Genomic DNA, 22,589 nt, shown 5'->3' with positions numbered 1-22,589 from the left:
ATATATAATATATGTATATTATATCTATAAAATAGTGAAACATCTATTTAAATTTTTTTTGCTGTTTTTAAATTTTATAAACCAGATATTTGCTGGTTTAAGCATGAGTTACACAGAAGGTTGTATTAAAATGTCATCAATTACATATCACTTTGAATGTAAGCCAATTACAAAGGATCAAAAACATTCTCTGTTAGATCAGGACACTGATATATTACATTCTAGAATACAAACAAGAGTTAAAAGTCAAAGTCAAACACATTGTTGTACCTGCTCCAATAACTCTCTCAATGGTGATACATGATGCTTCTATCTCCTTGGCAAATTCATGGACAGCTTGATTGGGATCCTCATAGGTATGTGGATCAATATAAGTTCTTACTCCTGGCAGTTTAACTGTAAAAGTAAATCGGCATTAAAATAGAAGTAATTGTGATGGATGAGCAAAATTGTGAACTTTATTAACATGTAAGTATGGCTTAAATCCCTAATTCCTAGAAGTAGCCAAACTGCAAGGACCAGCCCTCTCCTGAGTTACAGTTATTTGTACAACTATATCAGCTTTATAATTTTAGAAATCTGTTTGCAGGCACAAGAAATGCATAAGTGATGACATATCTGAGAAAACACACCTCTCAATGATAATACTTAGAAAGTCTCTGAGGCAAATTAAGACAGTGTTATTCACCGAACTAGACAATACAATACAAGCGCTTAATTTGCTGGTTTATTTTTCAATATTTCATATGGACGATATTCAATATAATCACATTATTATTAATTTTAATTTTATACAAAACGATTTCAAGTAACTTTTCTGGTGGTATGGTGCAAAAAGGCTGACATATAAGTCAAAAGAAAGTATTCTGCTTCTCACTGTATTTCTGTCACTGCATGACATTAGACAAGACTTATGCTCTCTGAGTTTCAGTTTTATCACCTTTAACGGTTGCTAATATCACCTCATCAAGTTTTTTGGAAATAAATAATATTAAATAAGATAGGATTAGGAGATGAACTCAATGCTTTGCAGCATGAGTTATAGCTTTAATGATTTTGACATTTAAGATGGCAGAGAGGGAAAAAAACAAATATATTTGTCACTCACTTGGCAAACCAACTCACATTGCATCATTTAAGGAAAAATAATAAAACATCAAAATTCAATTCATTTAGACTAATTGTTAAAACTCTTTATTAAAACATGATTTTCTGCATTATTTTTTAAAACATGGTCTTTTTAAGTCATTTGAACCAAGATTGCTGCCACAGGATCTGTTCAGGTAAATTCCCACTAAAATGCTAGAAGAAGAAGAAAAAAAAACCTGAGAAATTTTATTTATTTAACCTGGTGATGTTACTTAATGACAGATTTCTACTCATTGTGTTGCTAGGAATTAGAATAGGCCAGAAAATTTTATTTGAAATATAATAGCTCTTTATATGAAGCAAAAGTTTTATTTTGATTATAATGAAAATATTATTTAAATAATTGAATAAAGCATTCAGCTATTGCCTAAAGCATGCCAGAAGTACCCAAGTCCATATTCTTTACAGGAATGTAACAAATAGAACACATATTAAAAAAACAAAACAAAACACTATTTTGGTCAATTATTATAAATCTTCTAGCCTGAAAAGAAACTTAAATAACAATAAAGTGTCCCTTATTTTATTCTGTTTTTATTTTTTACAATTTGCTTACTGTGCCCATTATGGAAATGCATCTTTTCCTCTTCTGGATCTTGTTTTGCTTTGCTGTAGCCACACCGCCTGGAACAAAGTAAGCTAGAATTAGCCACATCTGACAGTGGTGAATCAATCACATCAAGCCCAGAAGCATGAAGCACAATTGAAATTATTGCAACCCTAAATTGATTTTCATACTAGTAGTTTGGATGAGACCTATATCCCTAGCCAGTGTTCCTCACTAAGAAAATAATCTTGCATAGATTTCACTAAGAAGTCTGAAGCCATTCAAACCTGTTTTTAAACTTCCCTTCACCAAATACTATATACCAGACATTGTTGTTCTCTTTTCCTCTTTTACTTTATTTTATTTTTATTTTTTGGCATTTCAAATGGCCACTGCGTCTTTCTGAATGAACTGCCCAAAAAATAATAGTTTCTTGCCTTCATCACCCTGCACAATAGGGTTTTGATTTTTGTTTTTCTCTCTACTGTTTTGGAATCCTCAGTTGCTCCACTATTTTCTGCTCACATCCACCCAGAAAACTATGAAACTCACTACAACTTGCAAAGCCTCTCAGCTTCACTTTTCAAACCTTTGTCTTTCTTTGTTTTCTCAATTATCCACAAATTTGCAAGTCTTTGCAAATTTCTCTTACTACTGGAAAAAAAAAAAAAAAAAATCTGTCCTCCTAAGATTCACAAATGACATCTTAACTTCTAAATACAATCTTAGTTTTTCATTATTCCTGATGGATTGAAATCCCCAACTACTTTTCTGATTCTTTTCGCTCTTCTCTACATTGATGGATGGACATTTTCATAGGCCCTCCATGTGAACATCTCTGTTTCTCTCCTCTCAATCCATCTATTTCTATCAATTTAATTAATATTTCTATCTCACTGGTTTAATTTCTTTTGAGAGTTATGTTTTTATTTCTGGTAGATTTATTTTATAGGGGATCCCACAAACATTCAAACTCAATGGACCTGAAAATGAAATCACTGTATTTTTCTTTACTTCTTTCAACCATAGTCTGCCTTCTTTTCCTGTTAATAACAGTATGGCCTTGGTCCCTTAAAAGCAAAGACTTATTCTTGTGTCCTTCACAACAAATTAGTGCCAAATCCCAGGAACTACGACTCATCTCTTTCTTTTCATTAACTCTAACATTTCCTCAATTAAGTTCCTAATATTTTTCCTCTACATTACTATAAGTGCCTTCAAAATGATGCTCCTCCACTCTATAACTCCTTTCCTAAACTATACTAGACATGGCTATAGCCAAATTACAGTATATAAGATGCTTTTCTATTGCATTAGCTATCTACTGTGAAATATTTAATGAAATAATAAGATAAAGATTCCTAAATGTAGCCCTAACATACACTTCCGGAATCAACTCCAACTTTTCATCTTCACTTGTACTAAACTTTCTCTTGAAATCTCCAGGATATTTCTCCATGCTTCCATACTTTTGCACATATTGGTTCCTTCACTGAGGATTTTCTTCATAACAATTTCCAACTGTCAAAGTTCAGTTCCATTTTTTTCCTTCTTCACATTTTTCTCGATACTCAAACTTAATGTAGTATTTTCCCTTTGGAGCACAATAGCTTTCTCTACCCTCTCTTGTGATTTCCAGCCTAGGCTGCAGCATAGTCATTTGAGTATCCTTGTTGGTTTCCTTACTACTTTTTAGCTTCTTGAATGGCAATAAATTTTATTCATCCGTAAATTCGTGCAGTGACCTGGCATCTGACTCAGAGTTGGCACTAAAAATATTTGTCACATTGATGAATGAATAAATGAACGAGAGAATGATATTTGGATTATGTCTACACAATGACAGGTGTTTGGAGAGGGAATGTGCTGAATGAACACTGAATTGATGATTAAGCGTACAACATTAAACAACTGGCTAAAATGAAAATATTTAAATTATTTTTAGTGAAACTCTAAAGAAGTGAATTTACTATTCATAAGCTCCCAGCACAACATTCAGTTTACTAAAAACAAAATTTCCATTGATTTATGCATTAAGAAAAGACAGCCAAATGACAGACTGACAAAATATTTTCATTACAAAATTGGTTGAGAACTACTTTGTGATGTGTATGAAGTGTCTATTACACATGCACTAACAGAGACTGTCCTTTGATTACATATTCTAGGATATATTTAAAATATATGTATATTTTGATATTAAGGGAATATATTTTGTCATTTTACAATGTGTAACTACATATATATTACAAAAATGGCCAACACAATCCATCTTTTGTCATTTTTGGAAAAAAATACAGTTATCTGGCTGGGTGTGGTGGCTCATACTTGTAATCCCAGCACTTTGGGAGGCTGAGGTGGGCAGATCACGAGGTCAGGAGTTCGAGACCAGCCTGGCCAACACAGTGAAACCCAGTGTCTACTAAAAATACAAAAATTAGCTAGGCGTGGTGGCAGGCACCTGTAATCCCAGTTGCTTGCAAGACTGAGGCAGAAGAATCGCTTGAACCCAGGAGCCGGAGGTTACAGTGAGCAAAGATCTTGTCACAGCACTCCAGCCTGGGCCACAAAGCTAGACTTCATCTCAAAAAAAAAAAAAAAAAAAAAAAAGGAAAGAAAAGATACAGTTATCTTTATCATATTAAAAATCTGGCAACTTATTAGTAAAGTAACACTAGTAAATTTTCAGTAAACTTGAAGTAATATTCTTAACACATATAATGTTCTTGGGTGAGGAAAAATACACAACAGGGATCACGAGGCTTCAAATTTTATTCATAACACTTAAATACATTTGTCATTCCAGGGTCCTTAAGACATCTTAAATCACCTCACCAAAATGAAAAGGAGGGAAGAAACAAATACATTAAACCACACTGAAATTATATTTGGTCTATTCAAGCTAAGTTTTATTTTAATACATTGTTCATAATTTCACTAGATATAAAATTATTCTTTTAGCCTTTAATATATGTGCCTCTAGAGAGAACAGTTATTAATATTTCTTTTTAATAACATTCTAAATACAATTGTGTAAAATTATCCAGCGATTTGTGTTATTTAAATAATACTGACAATAACAACTTTGTTAGAAGAACTCTACAGAGACCTAAAAGCTGTACATGTTCTTACGATTTGCATTAGAAAACAAACATCTATTAATCCACCTTCAACTCTCCCACCTTCAAAAAAAAAAAAATGATAAGCTTTCAAAATTGTATCCTCAAGTAGTCTTTATCATTAAATAAACCTCATGGATATTTATGCTGCATGAAAATTCCTGGTATGAAAATGGAAATAAAATGTTGGATCTCATAACAAAATGACTTGGGAATACCTTGATGAGGAGCAGTTAACATTGCATTACCTAGGGTGAGAGTCAGCAGCGCAATTGAAAGGAGTTATGTTTGACTATGGGCATCTCTGGAGCTCTATAACATATACTGCTGCATATCGCATTAACATGTAAAATTAAGTTCTGGAATCCCCCGAAGCATCATTAAAACAAGCCTCAACAAGAAACAGCAAGTAAAAGTGCAGCTGGCAGAGACTGGTACTCAGGCAGCAGTTCAGTCTCACTGAAAAAGCGTTTCAGGAAGCGTATTCATTCAGTATCATGTTCTGTACCCGCTCCAGATGCTTAATTTTAACCAATCAGAAAACAGTCAATAAATATGTCATTCTGTATGTAAATTGTACCTCCTACTTTCTGGAAATGATGTCTTTTTTTCTGAATGGAAAAGAAACATTTTTTAAAAATTTTGCTTTTATCACAATTTTAATGTGAGCTTTGACGTTATTATACTAAAAACATCTGCAGTGTCTGTATTTAAAGGAATCACATCCTCTAATCATTTATACTTATGTTCTTTTATAAAACAATGTGCTTTTGCTCTTTAGTAATAGAGATGGGCAGGAGAAATTATTCATAGGCATAACTCATACTCATAGTCATTAATTAATATTTATTTAAATGTCCTAGAGAGATGCTAGATATATAAATATAGCAACGATCTTATCATTTATTTAGAAATCAATCTATTTTCTCCCATGCTTTTTCTAAGGATTTGGATAATACATTTTGATACTCTTAATGTTGATCTTAAAATTTGGTTGCAGTTATAATATCTACATTTAGATATTTAAGATTTCTGTAATACATGAAATAAAAAAATTTATGTAGAGATGGACAGCCAATGAATAACTTAGTTTCTGAGTACAAATTTGGGACTTGATAATGAATTTGGGATATAAATGTCAAGAATTTCAGAGTACCAAGTAACGTACACAAGCAGTACTTTATAAATGGCACTCTTGTGACCAATGAGGAAAGGATAAGTGAACAGAATAGAAAATGGAGTGGAAATCCTTGCAAAACAATAGCCTCCATACTATCAGATCTTTCCATTGCTTTAGCCTACAGAAATATGCTCTAAATAATTTTTTTTCACCTTCATCTAAATAAAGTAGAGCGGGACACAATAGGGGGAGAAGTGGTTTTGCATTTTATTTATTTAAAAGAGTAAGCATATGCAGTGTCTAGCTCAGAAATTGATACTCCTGTATTGTTCTGCTGTTTTCCAGATTGATTAAGAGATGCTTTTCCTATAAACTGAAGCAAAATATTCAAAAGCAACAAATTACAGTTAACAATAATATCTATATGAGATGAGAAAAAATAAAAACTCTTAATTGAGCCTCGTTTAAAGTCACATTTCTTCATATATGCACACTCCTGTATTCTGACATAACAAGGACCTCAACCATTGCATAATGTTGTATATAAATGACAGTATATAGAGTATTTCACTGCTGGAAACTTGAAAGGAATAATACTGGTTTTTAGAAAATACTTTGAATTTTTCACTTTGGGATTTTCTCCAATTAGACAAAGGTTTAATTAAAGTCAGCTAACTTATCCTCATAAAATACATAAACATATGAATATTAAGTTATTAATGTATCTAATAAAAACTGAACATGGATTAAATTTTGTTTTATGAGCCAGTATTCTTCAATAGGAATGCAAATGAATATGTACTGAAATGGGGCATTGGATATTTAGGCAGTCCTGCTAGCAAAACTGTGTGAGTCATTTATATTTTCCTTGTTTATACTACCAGAATATTGACATTTTGAGTTCTTCATAGATAGATTTAAGTCAGACAAAAGAGCAGCTAATCTATTTTTATTTACTAAATATTTTCAGATATACTGATTAAAAGGAATTTACTTATTTAGAAAAACATACTTCATTGGATATGGGAATGATGTAAAATTATACCACACAAAATGAGAAAACAATTTTCTGAGTTCTTATCTCACATTTGATCAAGAGTGCTAACAGCCCTATGATTAATGCCATGTGAGAAGCTAAATTATATCTTACTTGATACTTTATATATCACTTTGTATCTTCATATTATATAAAACAAAGAATTTTAAAACTCTTAGAATAAATCTCCTAAAATATTATACACATGAAATTGTAAATCTCTCAATGAATTATTCAAATTCTTTTAAAATTAGCTATAATAGGAAAACCTGAACATTTTCAAATTCTTCAAAATATGCAAAGATAAACTAAAGACTATTCTCTGTGTTGAATTCAGTTGTAATTGACAGAATTTTGATATAACACTATCTATGACAATTGAATCTCTCTGTTTTTAAAAAGTTTTATTCTAATACTAGAGTATATAACTTCCTATTAATTTTTAACTGTTTCATGGAAGCCACTATTGGATTTCTCAATCTGAGAAGGTCCATTTAATATCTCCTGTAGTCTGAAGTTTCACAGTTATTTTTAAAAATGGATAGTTTGGAGCAGTTTGTGATCGTATTTTGCTTAGCAGGCCTTCAGTTGAAATTTAATATACTCTATATACATGTCAAACAACACTCCCATCTGCCTACCACAAAGCACTTTAAATGGAGTTCTAGAATTATTACAAAGGGATGGTTTTCTTCTTTATGTCACTTTCATGCTACATAAAAGGGAAGAGTACTTCCATACTACCCCCGGCAGATATCTTAGAAACAGAGTTAATATAGAGAAAGAAAACTGTATTGAAAAATTAGGATAAGAGTTAATGTTTCAAAGACATCATGATCATTTGGCCAGAGAAATTTGTTTTGTTTGGACTTTGTTTTAATCTCTTCATTGTATGTCTGAATTCCGAGATACACTAGAGTTCATTTATTATGTCTCTGATTTAAAATACTTTTAAAATTTAAAAAAAGGATTTAAAAAGTGAAGCTTATTATCTACATATCACATAATAGGTAAATGAATAAAATAAGAATTTAATATCTCTATTTTCAAAATAGTGACTGCTTTTCCCTTGCCACTTAAATCCCTCAAAGCGTGTAGTAAATAATATGAAGACACCGAAAAGCGTGAAACCTAATGAATGAAGAAAATAATTTGACTCATTTGAATTTAAAAAATGCAAGAAATGGCCACTTTGGGACTATGGGATATTTTAGATGGATTTATAATAAATATTATGCTATAAATATACATTGATTTCCGTAAGCACAGATGAATATTCGGGGATAAGGGGTAACATTAGAAAGTAGAGACATTATTACATTAAAACCATCAATTCAAAACTGGTTGTTTGTAAAAATAGATTTTTTTTTTTTTTTTAAGAAGTAAAACCATGATTAGAAAGTTGAGCTGGTTGAGATGACAATAAAGGCCACGGCAACTTAAACAATAACTTTGCTAAAAATGTGGGAAGCCTTGGGGATATGGTGTTTAAACTTTAGGCATCTGAGTTTCATTCAGAAGTAGTACAGAAATAGCTTTTATCACTGGGTAGATTTCTGTCAAAGCAGGGAGAACGTTTGGAATATTAACATTATGTTTATGAATGTCACAACAAAGCAAACAGGCAACTATACTGATGAAAATAATTTGAGATAAAAGGATTTTAAAAGGCAACATGTAATTACAAATATCATCTTAAAAATGGCACATCATGTATTTTTTAAACGATGGATGTGGTTTCCTGGTGGGAAATTTGATAGATTAAAAATCAGAATCTCAGAGCCTTGCAAAAGTGTCAACACATTGGAATTGCTGAGCCAAGAATCTAGATGAATAGTTTTGAAACAATGTTCTTTGGATCCCTAAATTTCCACAAGTTATCTCAGGGTATTTCTAAGAGTCAATGCATTTACAATGGATAGTTTTAATATATATGTATCATATTATATTAAGGTCAAAACTAACCACATATGGATTCATGAGTGATCTTTCAAGACACGAAAAACAATGGAATTAATTTAAGATTTAAAAGTCTACAAATTTCTGTTCTATAACTGCAAATGTGTCTGTTCACAAATGATGATGATAGAATTTTGAAAATGAATGACGTGGTTATTGGAAATGCTGGCATGATGAGACATGCAAAATTAGGTGACAGGATTTCAGATTTCTTAGTATTTTACTGACTCTCCTAGATAAATGGTTCTTCTCAGCTCTTAGTTTTTATTATATAAGGTTGTTTTCTTCCTAGTGCTTTAATCTAAACAAATACCATCCTTAACAGAAAATTTGTAGTAACATGAAATTACAAAACGAAACTTCACAAAATATAGCAATAAAGCATTTTTAGTTCTGATTCCTACCCAGTAAAAAATTGGACAAATTTTTTATTGTTTACATAAACTCAGTTAAAGTTTGTTTCTTTGGCTTTAATTTGTTTTATTTTACCAAGAATACATTTTTTAATATTTCCAACTTTTCCAGGAGTCTTTCCATGAAAACTGGTAGCATTTTACTGAGTGCCTAAATACATATGTGGCTAAATCTTTATTTTTTTTTCACAAACACACCCACAGGCAAATACACATGCACATATACAAACAAACTCATTGCCTTCACAATTTCTAACATTATTGGAAGAAAGATATTGTCATCTTCAGTTTACTGATGTGTTTTTTATTTTAAATAAGAGTGCTGCCTTCCTATTTTCCTTCTTTTCTTCTATTCATTTTATAAACCACCTGAAGCCAACAATACACTAGAAAAATATACTATTTTTTTTAAATCAAGAATTTCAATCTGGCTAAAGCTAGTCTTTTCCAATACTTTCAAAGCCACAGACTCATAAATGTTCACACTTCCATTGAAGAATTTTTGAGATGCAGTTCAAGGTAAGGCATCAGTATCAATGTTCTTTTCTAAGTTGTAAATTATGCTTATTCTGCTTCAGAGATGATTTATCTATGTTAACAACTATAATTGACACTAAAGTAGAATAGACAATTCAATGACCATTTTTAGATTTTCATAGCACAAAAACACACACCACACACATACACACACACATACACACACACACACACATTAAAACCAAACTTTCTACTATAGTTTTTGCCAGATTTTAGTTTGTATTTAGTTTGACACTGAAGCCCCATGCTCATAAGAATTCCCTGTGTAAGTTATTTGGAACAAATCTTTACCTTCATATTAAACTTTAAAACTTTCTCCAAATTCAAAATTTTTTAAAAATTGACAAAAATATTTCTGAATTACAACATTCTATGTCCGTTCACTGTCTCTTGTTCTCAGATCATTGGCATCCATTCTACCACTTCTCACATTTGCACATCTGTATACCCTCATTCACACACAATTTTTTAAGCAACAAATATTACTTTATACCTAGAGAATACATCCAACAATTTTAAAAGCCCCTAGGAAACTCTATAGCTTTGTAATATGCGTTAGAAATCTTTCCTTGGCAAATTCTGACTACAAATGACAACTGGGTACAATAGTGCAAGGATTTAGGTTATTTAGTCTAGAAAGAAATTATCTGGAGTATTTCACTTTTCACAAAGTAGCTCCCATTGTGTAGGAGTTCCAATGCATCTGTGAATAGTCATAACCCCAGATGTATATTTAGGATTTGTACTTATAAATAATTAAGAGTATGCCATTTGGACACTGATTGAAAAATGTGCATATTTTCTACTTCACTGGTATCAAAGTGAGAATATCACTTCTAATATCTGTAATAATTCAAGCTTAATAAAATTAGGTAAACCATTTGAAATTACATGTGGCTTTGTTTTCCAGTGCCACATGTATTCACAACGATATGACAATAGAAGATCCAAGTTATACTGTGGTCATTCCACGGTTTTGGGAGACAGAAAAGGTGATTTTGCCTTGACAGAGGTAGCATTCTACTTCCACGTGTGACATGGTTTTTACTTAATGGAACAACGAAAACGGTGGCATGTTAAATGTGGAACATATAACTGTAATCTCACAACTCCCTCGTTTAAATCAGGTCCACAGTAAAAGCCTCAGAAGAGACGTATGAATGCTTGACATAGGGATGATGTGCCATATGTAGAATATTTATTTGAAATAATCCATTGTGAAATCACTTGTTAGGATTCAATTTGGGGAGCCAGCTTTATTCTACTCAAATGTACACAAATGGAGAAAGAAAAGAAATGCCAACGGTAATACATATAGGTGGACATCACATAGGAGTGAAAGTGGGAGGGAACACTAACCATATTAGGCTTGGATGGGCAACAGCGCACAGGGAAGAAGCCCTCCCACAGCCACATTCGCAGCAACTGAAAAGCAAACAAGAGAGCCCAAGATAAGGAAGAGATCCCACTCCCTCAAATATAGCATAAAGACACTATGAATTTACTCAGGTGTCTGCTTTCCTTTTCAAAATCAAAAATCTCTAAATGCATACAATTAACTTTTTTCCACAGTGCCTTTCAAATTAAGAAGCATTTTATGGATTTAAGAAATACAGAGTTGTAGTAAACTGTTATTTTTATTTTGCTTAAAGTGGTTATCAGTAGGAAATGTCATGAGCCATTATATTTGAATTAATTGTATGCAATTAATATAGACATAAATAAAGATGTAAGCCCATTTTAATATATCTCTCCTCAGAAATTCCCTCAAAATTTACATCAGAAGAAATCCTAAATAGTCCTTTAAATACATGTTTTGCACATAGCCTACAAACGTGGAAAGATTATAAAGACTTTCTTGTGTGACCCACTGATTTCTTATGCTTGTGGTATTACTTATCATAGCCTATTGAAAATGTTAGGCATATATAATTTCCCAAATCATTTACTGAGGTCTACCAATTTAATTTTACATTTCCAGATTTAAAAATTGTATTTCCAAATATATATTTTCAGAGCACTTGCTATATAAAAAAGTAAACTATACAGAATACATGCATTTTTCCAGATATTGCAACACTGAAGATTCTTGTAATTTTTCTACATATTCATAGTAATAAATCCAGGAAATACAAAGTAAGCTATTTTTTAAAATACACTTTACTGATAGAAAACATGTAAACTGATGGCAGAATAAAAGACATAAGTTATTTAGTGCTTCAATGCATTCATTTCTAGGTATTTTTAGACGAATAACATTTACAGTGATCACAACAAAACTATAATGTGAGCTCAGTAAAGATACAATATACCAGCATGTATAGGCTTTCATTTAAAATCTATCTGTTTGGAACTTTCGTTTCTAGAAGTGTATCTACTCTATTTTATATCAAAAAATAAGTAAACAAAACATAAATTTCCAATAAGTTTGCAAACACTAATGAAGATAGATGATTATTTTCAAATAAAATTCCAATGGATCTTTTCAAAGAAAAAGTAGACAATTTTAATGTATTTTCTTTGTAGCACTGACAATATTTTAACTTGCAGTACTACTAAATGTCTGAGAATCTTACTGTCACTAAAATGAAATTCTGATTAAAAAATTGCTACATAACATTTATTTCCAATTTGTCTATTTATTATAATACATTTTAAAGACTATGTCAAATCATTATTTTCACTGTGGAGATATTGAGAGTCAGAGTTACAGTATATCCGAATATTAAAACAATCTAAGAGTAGTTAAGACATCTGTAGAGCATTTTGGCAGATCTTGATATACTTATTTACAGTAACACCTATTGCATTAATGTCTCCAACAATTACTACAATTTTATATAAGTTAACTTTCCTACCGCTTCTGCCTCGTTGCAGCACTCAGATTAGGGGTTGGCAAACCACAGAGAAAGGGCCAAATCCAGTTCACTACTTGTTTTTGTAAATACAGTTTTCTTGGAACACTCACTTCTTGTTGTTTATGGCTTCTTTAGTGCTGCTGTGGCAGAGTTGAGGAGTTGGGGTAGAGAATGTATGGCTTACAAAGCCTAAATCAAATATCTGGCCCTTTAAAAACTGTTTGCCCTCTTTGTTAGACCGCTAGTTTTCTGAGATGAGAATGACTGCTCGTTTGTTTGTTTTCTTTTTCTTTTTTCTGCATGGTTTAAACACAATGAATGACACTCCTAAGCAGTCAGTGTTTTACCATAATTGGCATTAACTAATAATAAAATCACCTCAATTTACTGATATCTACTAAAATAGAAAGCCTGCATACATGAATTCATTTCAAACAGCAGTTTCAACTCAACAAAAAATGTACAATTTATTGGTTGTTAACAAATATATCCAATTATATGTTAATGAGGAAAAAATGATGCCATTTCCTAATAAAGTACAAATATCCTTCTAGTTGAAAGTGTGCACAGTTTATAAATTCATATAGAATTGCACATGGGAAAACAATAACTGCATCGTGATTGGCTACTACCTAACAGGAGTTGTCTAACTCTTGGTCAGTGAACTGTGTCAAGAAACACATAAACAATTCTAAAAATAATAACATTTTATATAGCTTTAATTAAAAAATAAGCTTTGTGTCTTATGAATAAGTATGCACATACACACACATACACTCACACGGAATTCACTATAACACCAAATCCAATAAATTAAATCAACTTACATATCATTAGAATTCTACTTTATAATTTCAATAAAATGTGATTTAAAAAACCTAGAACCATATAAAATTAAATATTTATACTTCTATTTTATTGCATTTGCTTTAAGGTGGCATAAAATTGCTTTAGATAATTTGGTTAACCTTCCTTATTTGGTTGACAGCTATAAAATAGTGATAAATATATATATATTTTCTCAGAGGTTCTGTGAAAATAAAGTGAGAGAATACATATATTTTACTTTTATCAGTGTCTGGCATATCAAATATTTTGGAGGAAAAGTGTTAGCTATTACTCTTAATTTTATCATAATTGATGTGACAGAATGGATTCTCATTATCTCAGAATAATTTATATTTTTCATAATTGATATGACATTACTAGACTAAATATTTTTATCCATAATAGAACTAAATAAAAATTACATTCAGATTAACTAATATAAATACATAATGGCCAATGCAATTTAAAAAAATCATTTCCACAAAATATGTTTTCTAAGGATTTGGTGATTATATAATACTTCTCATTAATATGTTATTAATAAAACTAAGGCTGAAATTGCTTTTCTATGAACATCAGAAGTTTGATAATGACCCCCTAATAACCTTTTAAAATAATTTCTGAAGACACTTTCACAGTAACAGCTTGACATCAGGTGGTATAAAAAACATATTTTTCCCTCAACCAATACTCAAATAAGTATAGGTTAATGCTTACAAGCCTCAGAGATGATTTCGAAATAGAAGCCAAAATGTGCTAGAAATAGCAAGGAATCTTATCTGTGATTCAACACAGTCTATATCTGTATTCCCATCGATGTTTAGTACCTAGAACTCTGTACATAACTGCATGCAGCTATAACAAGATTGTTTTAATCCAAGTTTAAAATAGCTTAGCTCCCTTTGACTTATAATAACAATTAAAAAAACCTGTTGATCTTTGTTTTAACAAGATATTTCCATTTGTCCTTCATCAGATTAAAATATGATACCATAATCTTTTCAGACCCAAAGAAGATTCAAATAAAATTACTTTAGCCAGCTCTTACACAGAGTTGATCAATACAGGTATGAAGTGTGTCTACGTAAGTACGATAACCTCCCTCCTATGGAAGCAAGGTGATTATTCGTCTAGGGAAGGAATTATCAAAGATGCTGGAACGGAGAAGCAAGACTGCAGGCTATGGATAAATTATGACTTAAATTATGAAATAAGAGATCATAGAATTGGATAAGAAAACACTAAGTTGTCAATAGATAAATGAGAAAAAAGCAAGAAGAGTAATTTCACAAAAGAAGTACTTGAATTACATATAAAATATTTTTATTTTAGTTGTAACAAAGGAAGAAAGCTAAAGGATTGCATCATTTTCCTATTTTAAATTAAATTAACAACAAACGATGATATTCAGTGCTAGAGAAACAGAATGGACCTAGTGTTCTAATGTGTGGCAAGTGACACTGAAAAGTGGCACCAATCCTTTAGAAAACAATACTCTAAACCTGTCAAAGAGCAATAAAATATTCTCATGCTTTGGCCCTATTGTTTCACAAAATAGTTAGATCATGGGGTTTGTAGTCAAACTAGGAGCAGTCTTGAATATATCGATTACTAGATGCATAGCTTTGGATAATCTAGTCACTGATGAAATGAGATAATAAAATCTATACCACGTAGGGTTTGAGTTTGATCATATATGTCAAGCTCTCTGTACTGTTTGGGGCTCACAGTCAGCACTTAGAAAGGTTTTAAGTGATATTACTATAAGACAGTCTTAAGGCAAAGTGCAAGCTATATTATTATCATATACATTATTTGTAATATACATAAGGCTGAGCATAGATTTTAAAGCAACTAAATGATAAAATATTTGTTGGGTAAACCAAAGTATATATGTGAAGTCTATGAAGCAATTAATGTAAATAAGGTATAATATTAAATTTTAAAATTAGGTAAAATCAGTGTGAAGAAAAGTAAAATGATGGCATAGGCATATGTCAAACCTGTAAGAGATATTGTGCTGAAATGTTACATTAATTACATTATAGAAATATTTCTAGTTCACTCTGATTTCATTTTTTAAAGTTGTATTTCAGAATTTCAAAAAAAATTTAAACAAATCTAATTATGATACTTATTGCAATATATTGTTATTAAAGGCCATGAGTTTTTAAATGAGTAAAAAGAATTTAAACACATAACTAATATTAACCAAATAACATTGAATAAATTGTTCACTTGTAATTAACACTACAATGTTAATTGTTTTATACATTTCTTAAAATATTTCAGGATGCAAAACTTCATGGTACTAAATGTATTTCCACCAAATTTATATGTTGAAGTCTTGACCTCAAAAGCGATGATTTTAAGAGGTAGGGCATTTGGAAGTTGATAAGATCATGAGTGCCCAGCCCTCTTGAATGAGGTCAGTTTTCCTATCAAACAGGTTTGAGGGAATTCCCTTGCCCCTTCCCTCCATATGAGGACACAGCAAGAAGGCAACCTTCTGCAAGGTAGTAAGCGAGCCCTCACTAGGAATCAAAGAGGCAAGCACCTTCAACATTAAAAGATCAATGCCTTAAAAATACTTGGTGACTCAAACTCTACCACATTATTTAAAGCCATGTTTTAAATAGAGATTAAATCATATAAATGACTGAGGTGCACCTTAAATAAATGATGCACTTATCATGAATTTCTTTGAAAAATCTCCCAAATTGTGTAAATATAAGGGTCTCATGTACAGCCATTCATGTTAAGGAAAAGTCAAAACACAAACAAAACTGATTCACATTAACACTGTAATCAGACACTCTCCTTATTTCTTACTCCAAAAAAAAAAAAAAAAAAAAAAAAAAAAAAAAAAAAAAAAAAAAAAAAAAAAAAAAAAAAAACCTATTAGGATCTAGAAATATCAAACTAAATGAAAGCAAACAAACAAACAAACTTGAGGTGAGATATATTTAGAAAACACTTTGATATTTTTTAAGCTATACGTTAATAATGACTCTGTGTTTTTACTTCATTATTCTAATGGGCCAGAGATCATTATAAAACATTAGGTTATTCCTCCACGAATGCCACAGATAAAGGAACGGATTCAATTAGCAAATGTTATTAAACACGTTAGATATAATTTGCTTATTCCAAAATATATTTGAACTCTAAATTGTATCAAATATTAAACATCTTTCTTAAACTTTTTGCTGCAGTAGAAGATACAGTCATTCTCATTATTAGTAAACATTTACTGAGAATCTATACGCTATTCTTCAAGAGTGAAGAAATTATATAACAACAGCTCTCTACTCATGTGTAATACAGTGGTTCCAAACCTGGCTACAGATTAGAATCAACAAGGAAGCTTGAAAACAAAAGCCCAGGCCTTACCTTGAAATAATTAAATCAGAACATCTTGATTGTGGAACTCAAACATCATTTTTTCAAAATCTGTAAGTTGATTCTAAATTTTCTCTAGGTTGAGAAACACTGATCCAAGAGGTACTCAATAAATATGTATTGTATTGAATTGACGTATATTATAATAGTTCTTTGGGAATTTACTTAATAAAAGGGAAAGGCTTGCAATTAGCATATTAATGGCCTGCATGTAAGTAGAAACTTCAAAAGCACCTGGAGGTGTTTAAAAATAATCTGTTCTTTGGTAAGAATGTATATACATAGAGAGAGATCATATATAAACATATAATTCATATACACATCATATCTATGTAAATTATGTACAAAATGTATACACCAAAATAATTTGCATGTAAAGTATTAAAACATACATATCATACATGATATATATCATTAATGTGTCTTTATATCATATATATGATGTATCATATATAGATGTATATATCATATATGATGTATCATATATAATATGATGTGCTTATCAAATATACATATAATACACACACACACATTAATCAGGTCCAATTCCATTAAGAAATTTAAAGTCAGATGTGGTTTCTTCTTTGCTCTCCCAATTAATATTTCCAATAATTGTGAAAGGCCTGGTTATGATATTAGTGGCAACAATAACAGGTTAGAAAGAGTTATGTCCACTCCTAAAAATCTTTCCTGTGTTTCTTCAAGAACAAAACCACAATCACCACTGCTACCACCATTATCACTTTCACTGCTACCAGTAAAAACAAAGCAAGAAAATAAATATTAAGAAATGCTATTTTTATCTTTGGCAAGATTATTATAGGAAAAAAAACAGCATGGAACTATGACTATTGTGGAGTTCCCTCTGATATTTTGGGATGATGGATTTTATTGAGCTCACTGTGGAGTGCATACCCTATTTTAGAAGACTTCAATAATGCCCTGGTCATAATATCTCCCAATCTGAAGAAGTCATGGTATCTTCCTACCAACTTATTATAAATCAGACACTTGGAGATCTCAGACACTTGGACAGATTCAGACACTTGGATGTCTCTTCTAATATTTGTTTAAAAGTACGAAAAGGGTGGCAGGGAAGTAGGAAGGAAGGCGTGGTTTTAAAAGTTTTGATTGCCTTCTCAGTGATTCATAACATAAAAAAATATATATGATACAAATCATATAAGCCATATTCCCATTTGGAGCCACAAATAAACAATATTAAACACTATCATGTTCTGGAAAAATATAATCTTTTACAAAGAAAGTCTTGCACGTGTATGATGTGCATGTGCATGTAAAAATTAACTTCTTATTTTTCAAAAATTGGTTTGTATACAAGAAAGTTCCTGCCATTAATGAGTCAGGAAGGTATAGAAGACGAGATTGTGCCAGGACACAGGAGAGGCTGTGAAAGGCCAAATAGACTGGGCTAAGGAGTCACAGGAAACCGGACATGCCATATGCACTCATACCTATGTGCCTTTTTCCATCATATTCTCTCAGCCAACTCTGGTAAAATTTATCTTCACCCTCAAGGTGCACTTCAAATCTACCACTCCTCTTATTTCTGTACTCACTTAAGCAGAGATAATTGTATCTTCTATTCTCACACTGATTTCTTCCCCATTTGTTCCAAATACTCACAATCTATAGCAGCTGGTCCAAGAAGTCAAACCATAACCTTTGTAGCAATCAGACCAAATGGTCAGAACTTAATAACTGCAAACTTCCTTAATTTTTGGTCCCTATTTCCAATTTAGGATCAAGCAAAGGAAGCCAAATCACCTAGGATGCCTTGATTTTAGGTAGCCAATTCCGGCTTCACTATGCCAACAACTTCCAAACCTGGGCCTAATTGAAGCCTTCCCTTTTTCCCCATTGTTACATTATCCTGCCTGCCTTTGGGTCTCAATCAAATGCATATGATGTTGGCTGATCCTCTTCTGTAGTAAGCTGTGAAAAAATACTCTGTGTTTGTTCTCATCTGGGTGATTTCAGCTTATTTCCACAGAAGAGATAATCTTTACTAGTTCAATAAAGGGAAAATATATGGATTCATCTTTGCAATCAACAACCATCTTATTTCTGTTCTAGCATAATAATAGTGTTGATATACAACATACTGAATCACGTTTCTTACTCCTGCAGAGCGATGCCTACACTGAACAAACATCAATTACCTCCATTTCTAGAAGCCTAAATTTGCTAAGCTTCTTCCACTGAGCTCTTCCTCTCCCAGTCATCTCACAGCTGAAACAAGTCTGTTTCGGGGGCCTCTTAGAAAAGAACGTAGGATTATCATGATGAACCTATTTGTGCTCAGCTATTTTAGGTTTTAATTATTTTGAGAAAAGTAGAGAGAAAATTGAAAGCAGATAAAGTGGCAAATAAGTGATGCTGTTTTGTCAGTTCAAATAAACAACATTTATAAACACAGCTTTGAAATTACTGTTTTAAATACTCATTTAATGAAAAAATGCCATCAATTAAAACTATGAGTGAGTTCAAAAAAAGAAGAAAATGAGTAAAAGAAAAAAGTCAAATATGTACATTTTTTAGCTCCCTCCATTATGTCTGTTTAGTATTTTTCTAAAATTGAATCACATTTATCAGCATGAAACTTTTAAGGTGGAAAAGTCAGAAAGATTAAGCTTTCCATTTAATTATGTCTCTCTCAAATGATAAAAGTAATTGTGGCAATATACTGAAATTACCAAAACTCAAGAAGTGTATGTATTTTGTGATAAACATATTATGATAATTGAACATACTCTAGAATGACTTAAGAGGAAACTAAATGTCACATTTTCATATCACAATATTCAAATTCCATGCAACTACATTCTGCTTTTTATTAGCATTGATCAGTAGTATTAAAATCACATATTATAATAGTTGCCATAATTATTTAAAACTAAATATTGTGCTGGAGATAAATGTGAAATATTTAATACATTGTATACGTAACATAGTGATTAATTATGGTTACAATTGCTTTATACATTGAATTGTGTATAAATGTATGTGTGTGATTATATTCACAAGAATGTACCTTTATAAAATATTTGTAATTGTGACTATATATGATCTCCAACAGGAATTTACCTGACCAAACATTGAAAAATATTTTAATATTATAATATTTATACCTGTGTAATCCTGATAAAAATCAGACAGATTAATAGAATGGCTTTCATAGCCCAGAGCCAGCATAGACAAAATAATACCCATGTGCATGATTATTTAGTACATACTACATGTAGAAACTTACAAGATTTTTTGGGGATACTGAAAACCACTGCTGGGTACTCACATAAGTCTTTGGAAAATATCAATTTAAATCCCCACGTACACAAAATTAACATTTTAAAGATTTTTATATCCCATGCAAAATAAACATCACTAAAACACAAACAAAATTTGACACTTTCAATAATATAGCTCTGCTCTGTGAAGTGCTACCATCCCACTAACTTTAATGGGTAAAGAGCCTGTTCATGCAATTTACAAAGCAGATGTTAAAACAGCTAATGACTATACTTTTTGCTTATAAGTGAATGACCCTATTAAATCTAAAATAAAATAAATTTAATTATAAATGCACAGTTATTTTTCTCCTATTAAATAAGCAACGATGTTCTAGGTTGTGAACTACCAATATCATGTACTATTGAGGGGAATGCTAACTGGTACAGTAGTTCAGAAAGGACATTTGTCAATATGTATAAACAATCTTAAAAATATTCATATGCATTGACCTTTACTTTGGATTTTATGAATGTGATCTAAGGACATTAATGATAGTTATAGTAAAATACAAAACAAGCACACACAGAGACACACAAAATCTTTCTCTCAAACAACAATTATACACACACACAGCAAAACATTCATGACAAAGATCAGACATTAACATACCTAACAGACATTAAATTTTTGCTTTTAAAATATTTTAATTGCTCAAATAAATTTTATATTGTTAAGTAAAAAAAAGAACACAAAACTACAAATTAACAATTCAATTGTACAAAAGATATCTTAAATATATATGGCAAAATATTAATACTGTTTGCTTCTGGTGGTATAAGTATGATTAACTTTTGAATTTTGTCTTTTATGTTCTTTGTAATTTTAAATAGGAATTAAGAAATGCATACCTAAATAAAAATAGCAGCTTAGTAAGAAATTAGGGCAATTGACTTAACTCTGCCAACTTTGTAACCTGCAATGTAAAATATATATATATATAGGCTGAAACTTATGGGAAAGGGAAGAAGCCAGATGTCTTGGTAATGTCGGCAAATAAGGTCATTCATCTAAGGACATAGCCATTTATCTAACCTCTAAGAATATGCTGGAACATAGCTAAAGTAGTCTAGGTGCAATCTGAGTACTTGAGATCTATGGAGCCACAATGTGTGGAAGCAGGATTCATAATGATTTTCACCTTAGGACATTTGGTGTATACTGAGATGGTCCCCTAATAGACTTCCAAGCTGGATTATTTCAGAGTTCTCCTCAGAGCCGGGGGTGCTGTCGAAAGGCTTGGAGACACTGGAGCAGGATCCAGTCACCCTGACTTTGGAAACTGATAGGAACAAATGGGCTAAACTGCACAAGCTCCATTCAGATATTTGAGATATACAGAAGTTCCTTCTCATTTCAATTTATTGGATGAAGATTTAGAAGCCCCAAGGCTTAGGCAGAAAGATACAGGGTGGTAAAATGCACATCTACTTATATTTTAAAGTAGTTTTCTCCCTATTAGGGCTGAAAAGCAACAGTATACACCAGCACAGGTTTGAAATGATTAATAATTCATTATTAAGGCTTAAAAAAAGCCTTATCCTGGCCCACTGCTTCCCAAATTACTAGAGAAGAGATAAATCCAAAAGACTACAATATGTACATTTGGAACATGAAGAACAGGGCTAGGTCAGGAAAAGTCAGATATCAACAACACAACAAATCATCAAGAGGTTCCTATGTATTACAAAAAGCATGGAAGTCATACAAATGTAGAATATTGGTTTATTACATATTTGTCCATCTAAATTCCTATGTAAATAATTTTAATTCACTTATGTAAATATTGAATTCATGCTAATTTGATGATGCCTTGTTTGACTTTTGGATCATCTTTGGTATGATTTTAGTGACTGAATTTCATCTTAAAAGTTTTCTGAGGAAGACTGGACCACTAAATTGGCAATTCCTTATATTTTTCCTTGCAGCAAATTAGGGAAATCAGAAAATTTGTGGAGGTTTAATGTGTATATTGCTTAAATAGTTATACTGGGCCGGGCGCGGTGGCTCAAGCCTGTAATCCCAGCACTTTGGGAGGCCGAGATGGGCGGATCACGAGGTCAGGAGATCGAGACCATCCTGGCTGACACGGTGAAACCTCGTCTCTACTAAAAAAATACAAAAACTAGCCGGGCGAGGTGGTGGGAGCCTGTAGTCCCAGCTACCGGGGAGGCTGAGGCAGGAGAATAGCGTAAATCCGGGAGGCGGAGCTTGCAGTGAGCTGAGATCTGGTCACTGCACTCCAGCCCCGGGGACAGAGCGAGACTCGACCTCAAAAAAAAAAAAAAAAAAAAAAAAAAAATAAAAAGTTA

At 31.7% G+C, this 22,589-nt stretch overlaps 1 protein-coding gene across 4 annotated transcripts in view; it reads right to left on the bottom strand.

Moving 5' to 3' along the window:
* The window catches only part of EPHA5 (EPH receptor A5), a 358,795-nt gene that overhangs the window by 42,808 nt on the left and 293,398 nt on the right, over positions 1–22,589 (bottom strand). For 2 of the 4 annotated variants that reach the window (XM_017863467.1, XM_017863468.1), the window contains exons 9-11: positions 11,240–11,305; positions 1,706–1,773; positions 271–396 (exon numbers count right to left, since the gene is read on the bottom strand). In XM_017863467.1, the coding sequence (XP_017718956.1) occupies positions 271–396; positions 1,706–1,773; positions 11,240–11,305 (260 nt within the window). The remainder of the gene's footprint in view (positions 1–270; positions 397–1,705; positions 1,774–11,239; positions 11,306–22,589) is intronic. The other 2 variants (XM_017863470.1, XM_017863469.1) reach the window with 1 other exon arrangement.

Source organism: Rhinopithecus bieti, unplaced genomic scaffold (assembly GCF_001698545.2).
Source record: "Rhinopithecus bieti isolate Rb0 unplaced genomic scaffold, ASM169854v2 scaffold_63560, whole genome shotgun sequence".
Lineage (NCBI taxonomy): Eukaryota > Metazoa > Chordata > Mammalia > Primates > Cercopithecidae > Rhinopithecus > Rhinopithecus bieti.
Note: the sequence above shows the minus strand (reverse complement) of the source record. Positions and strands in the feature narration are given on the sequence as shown.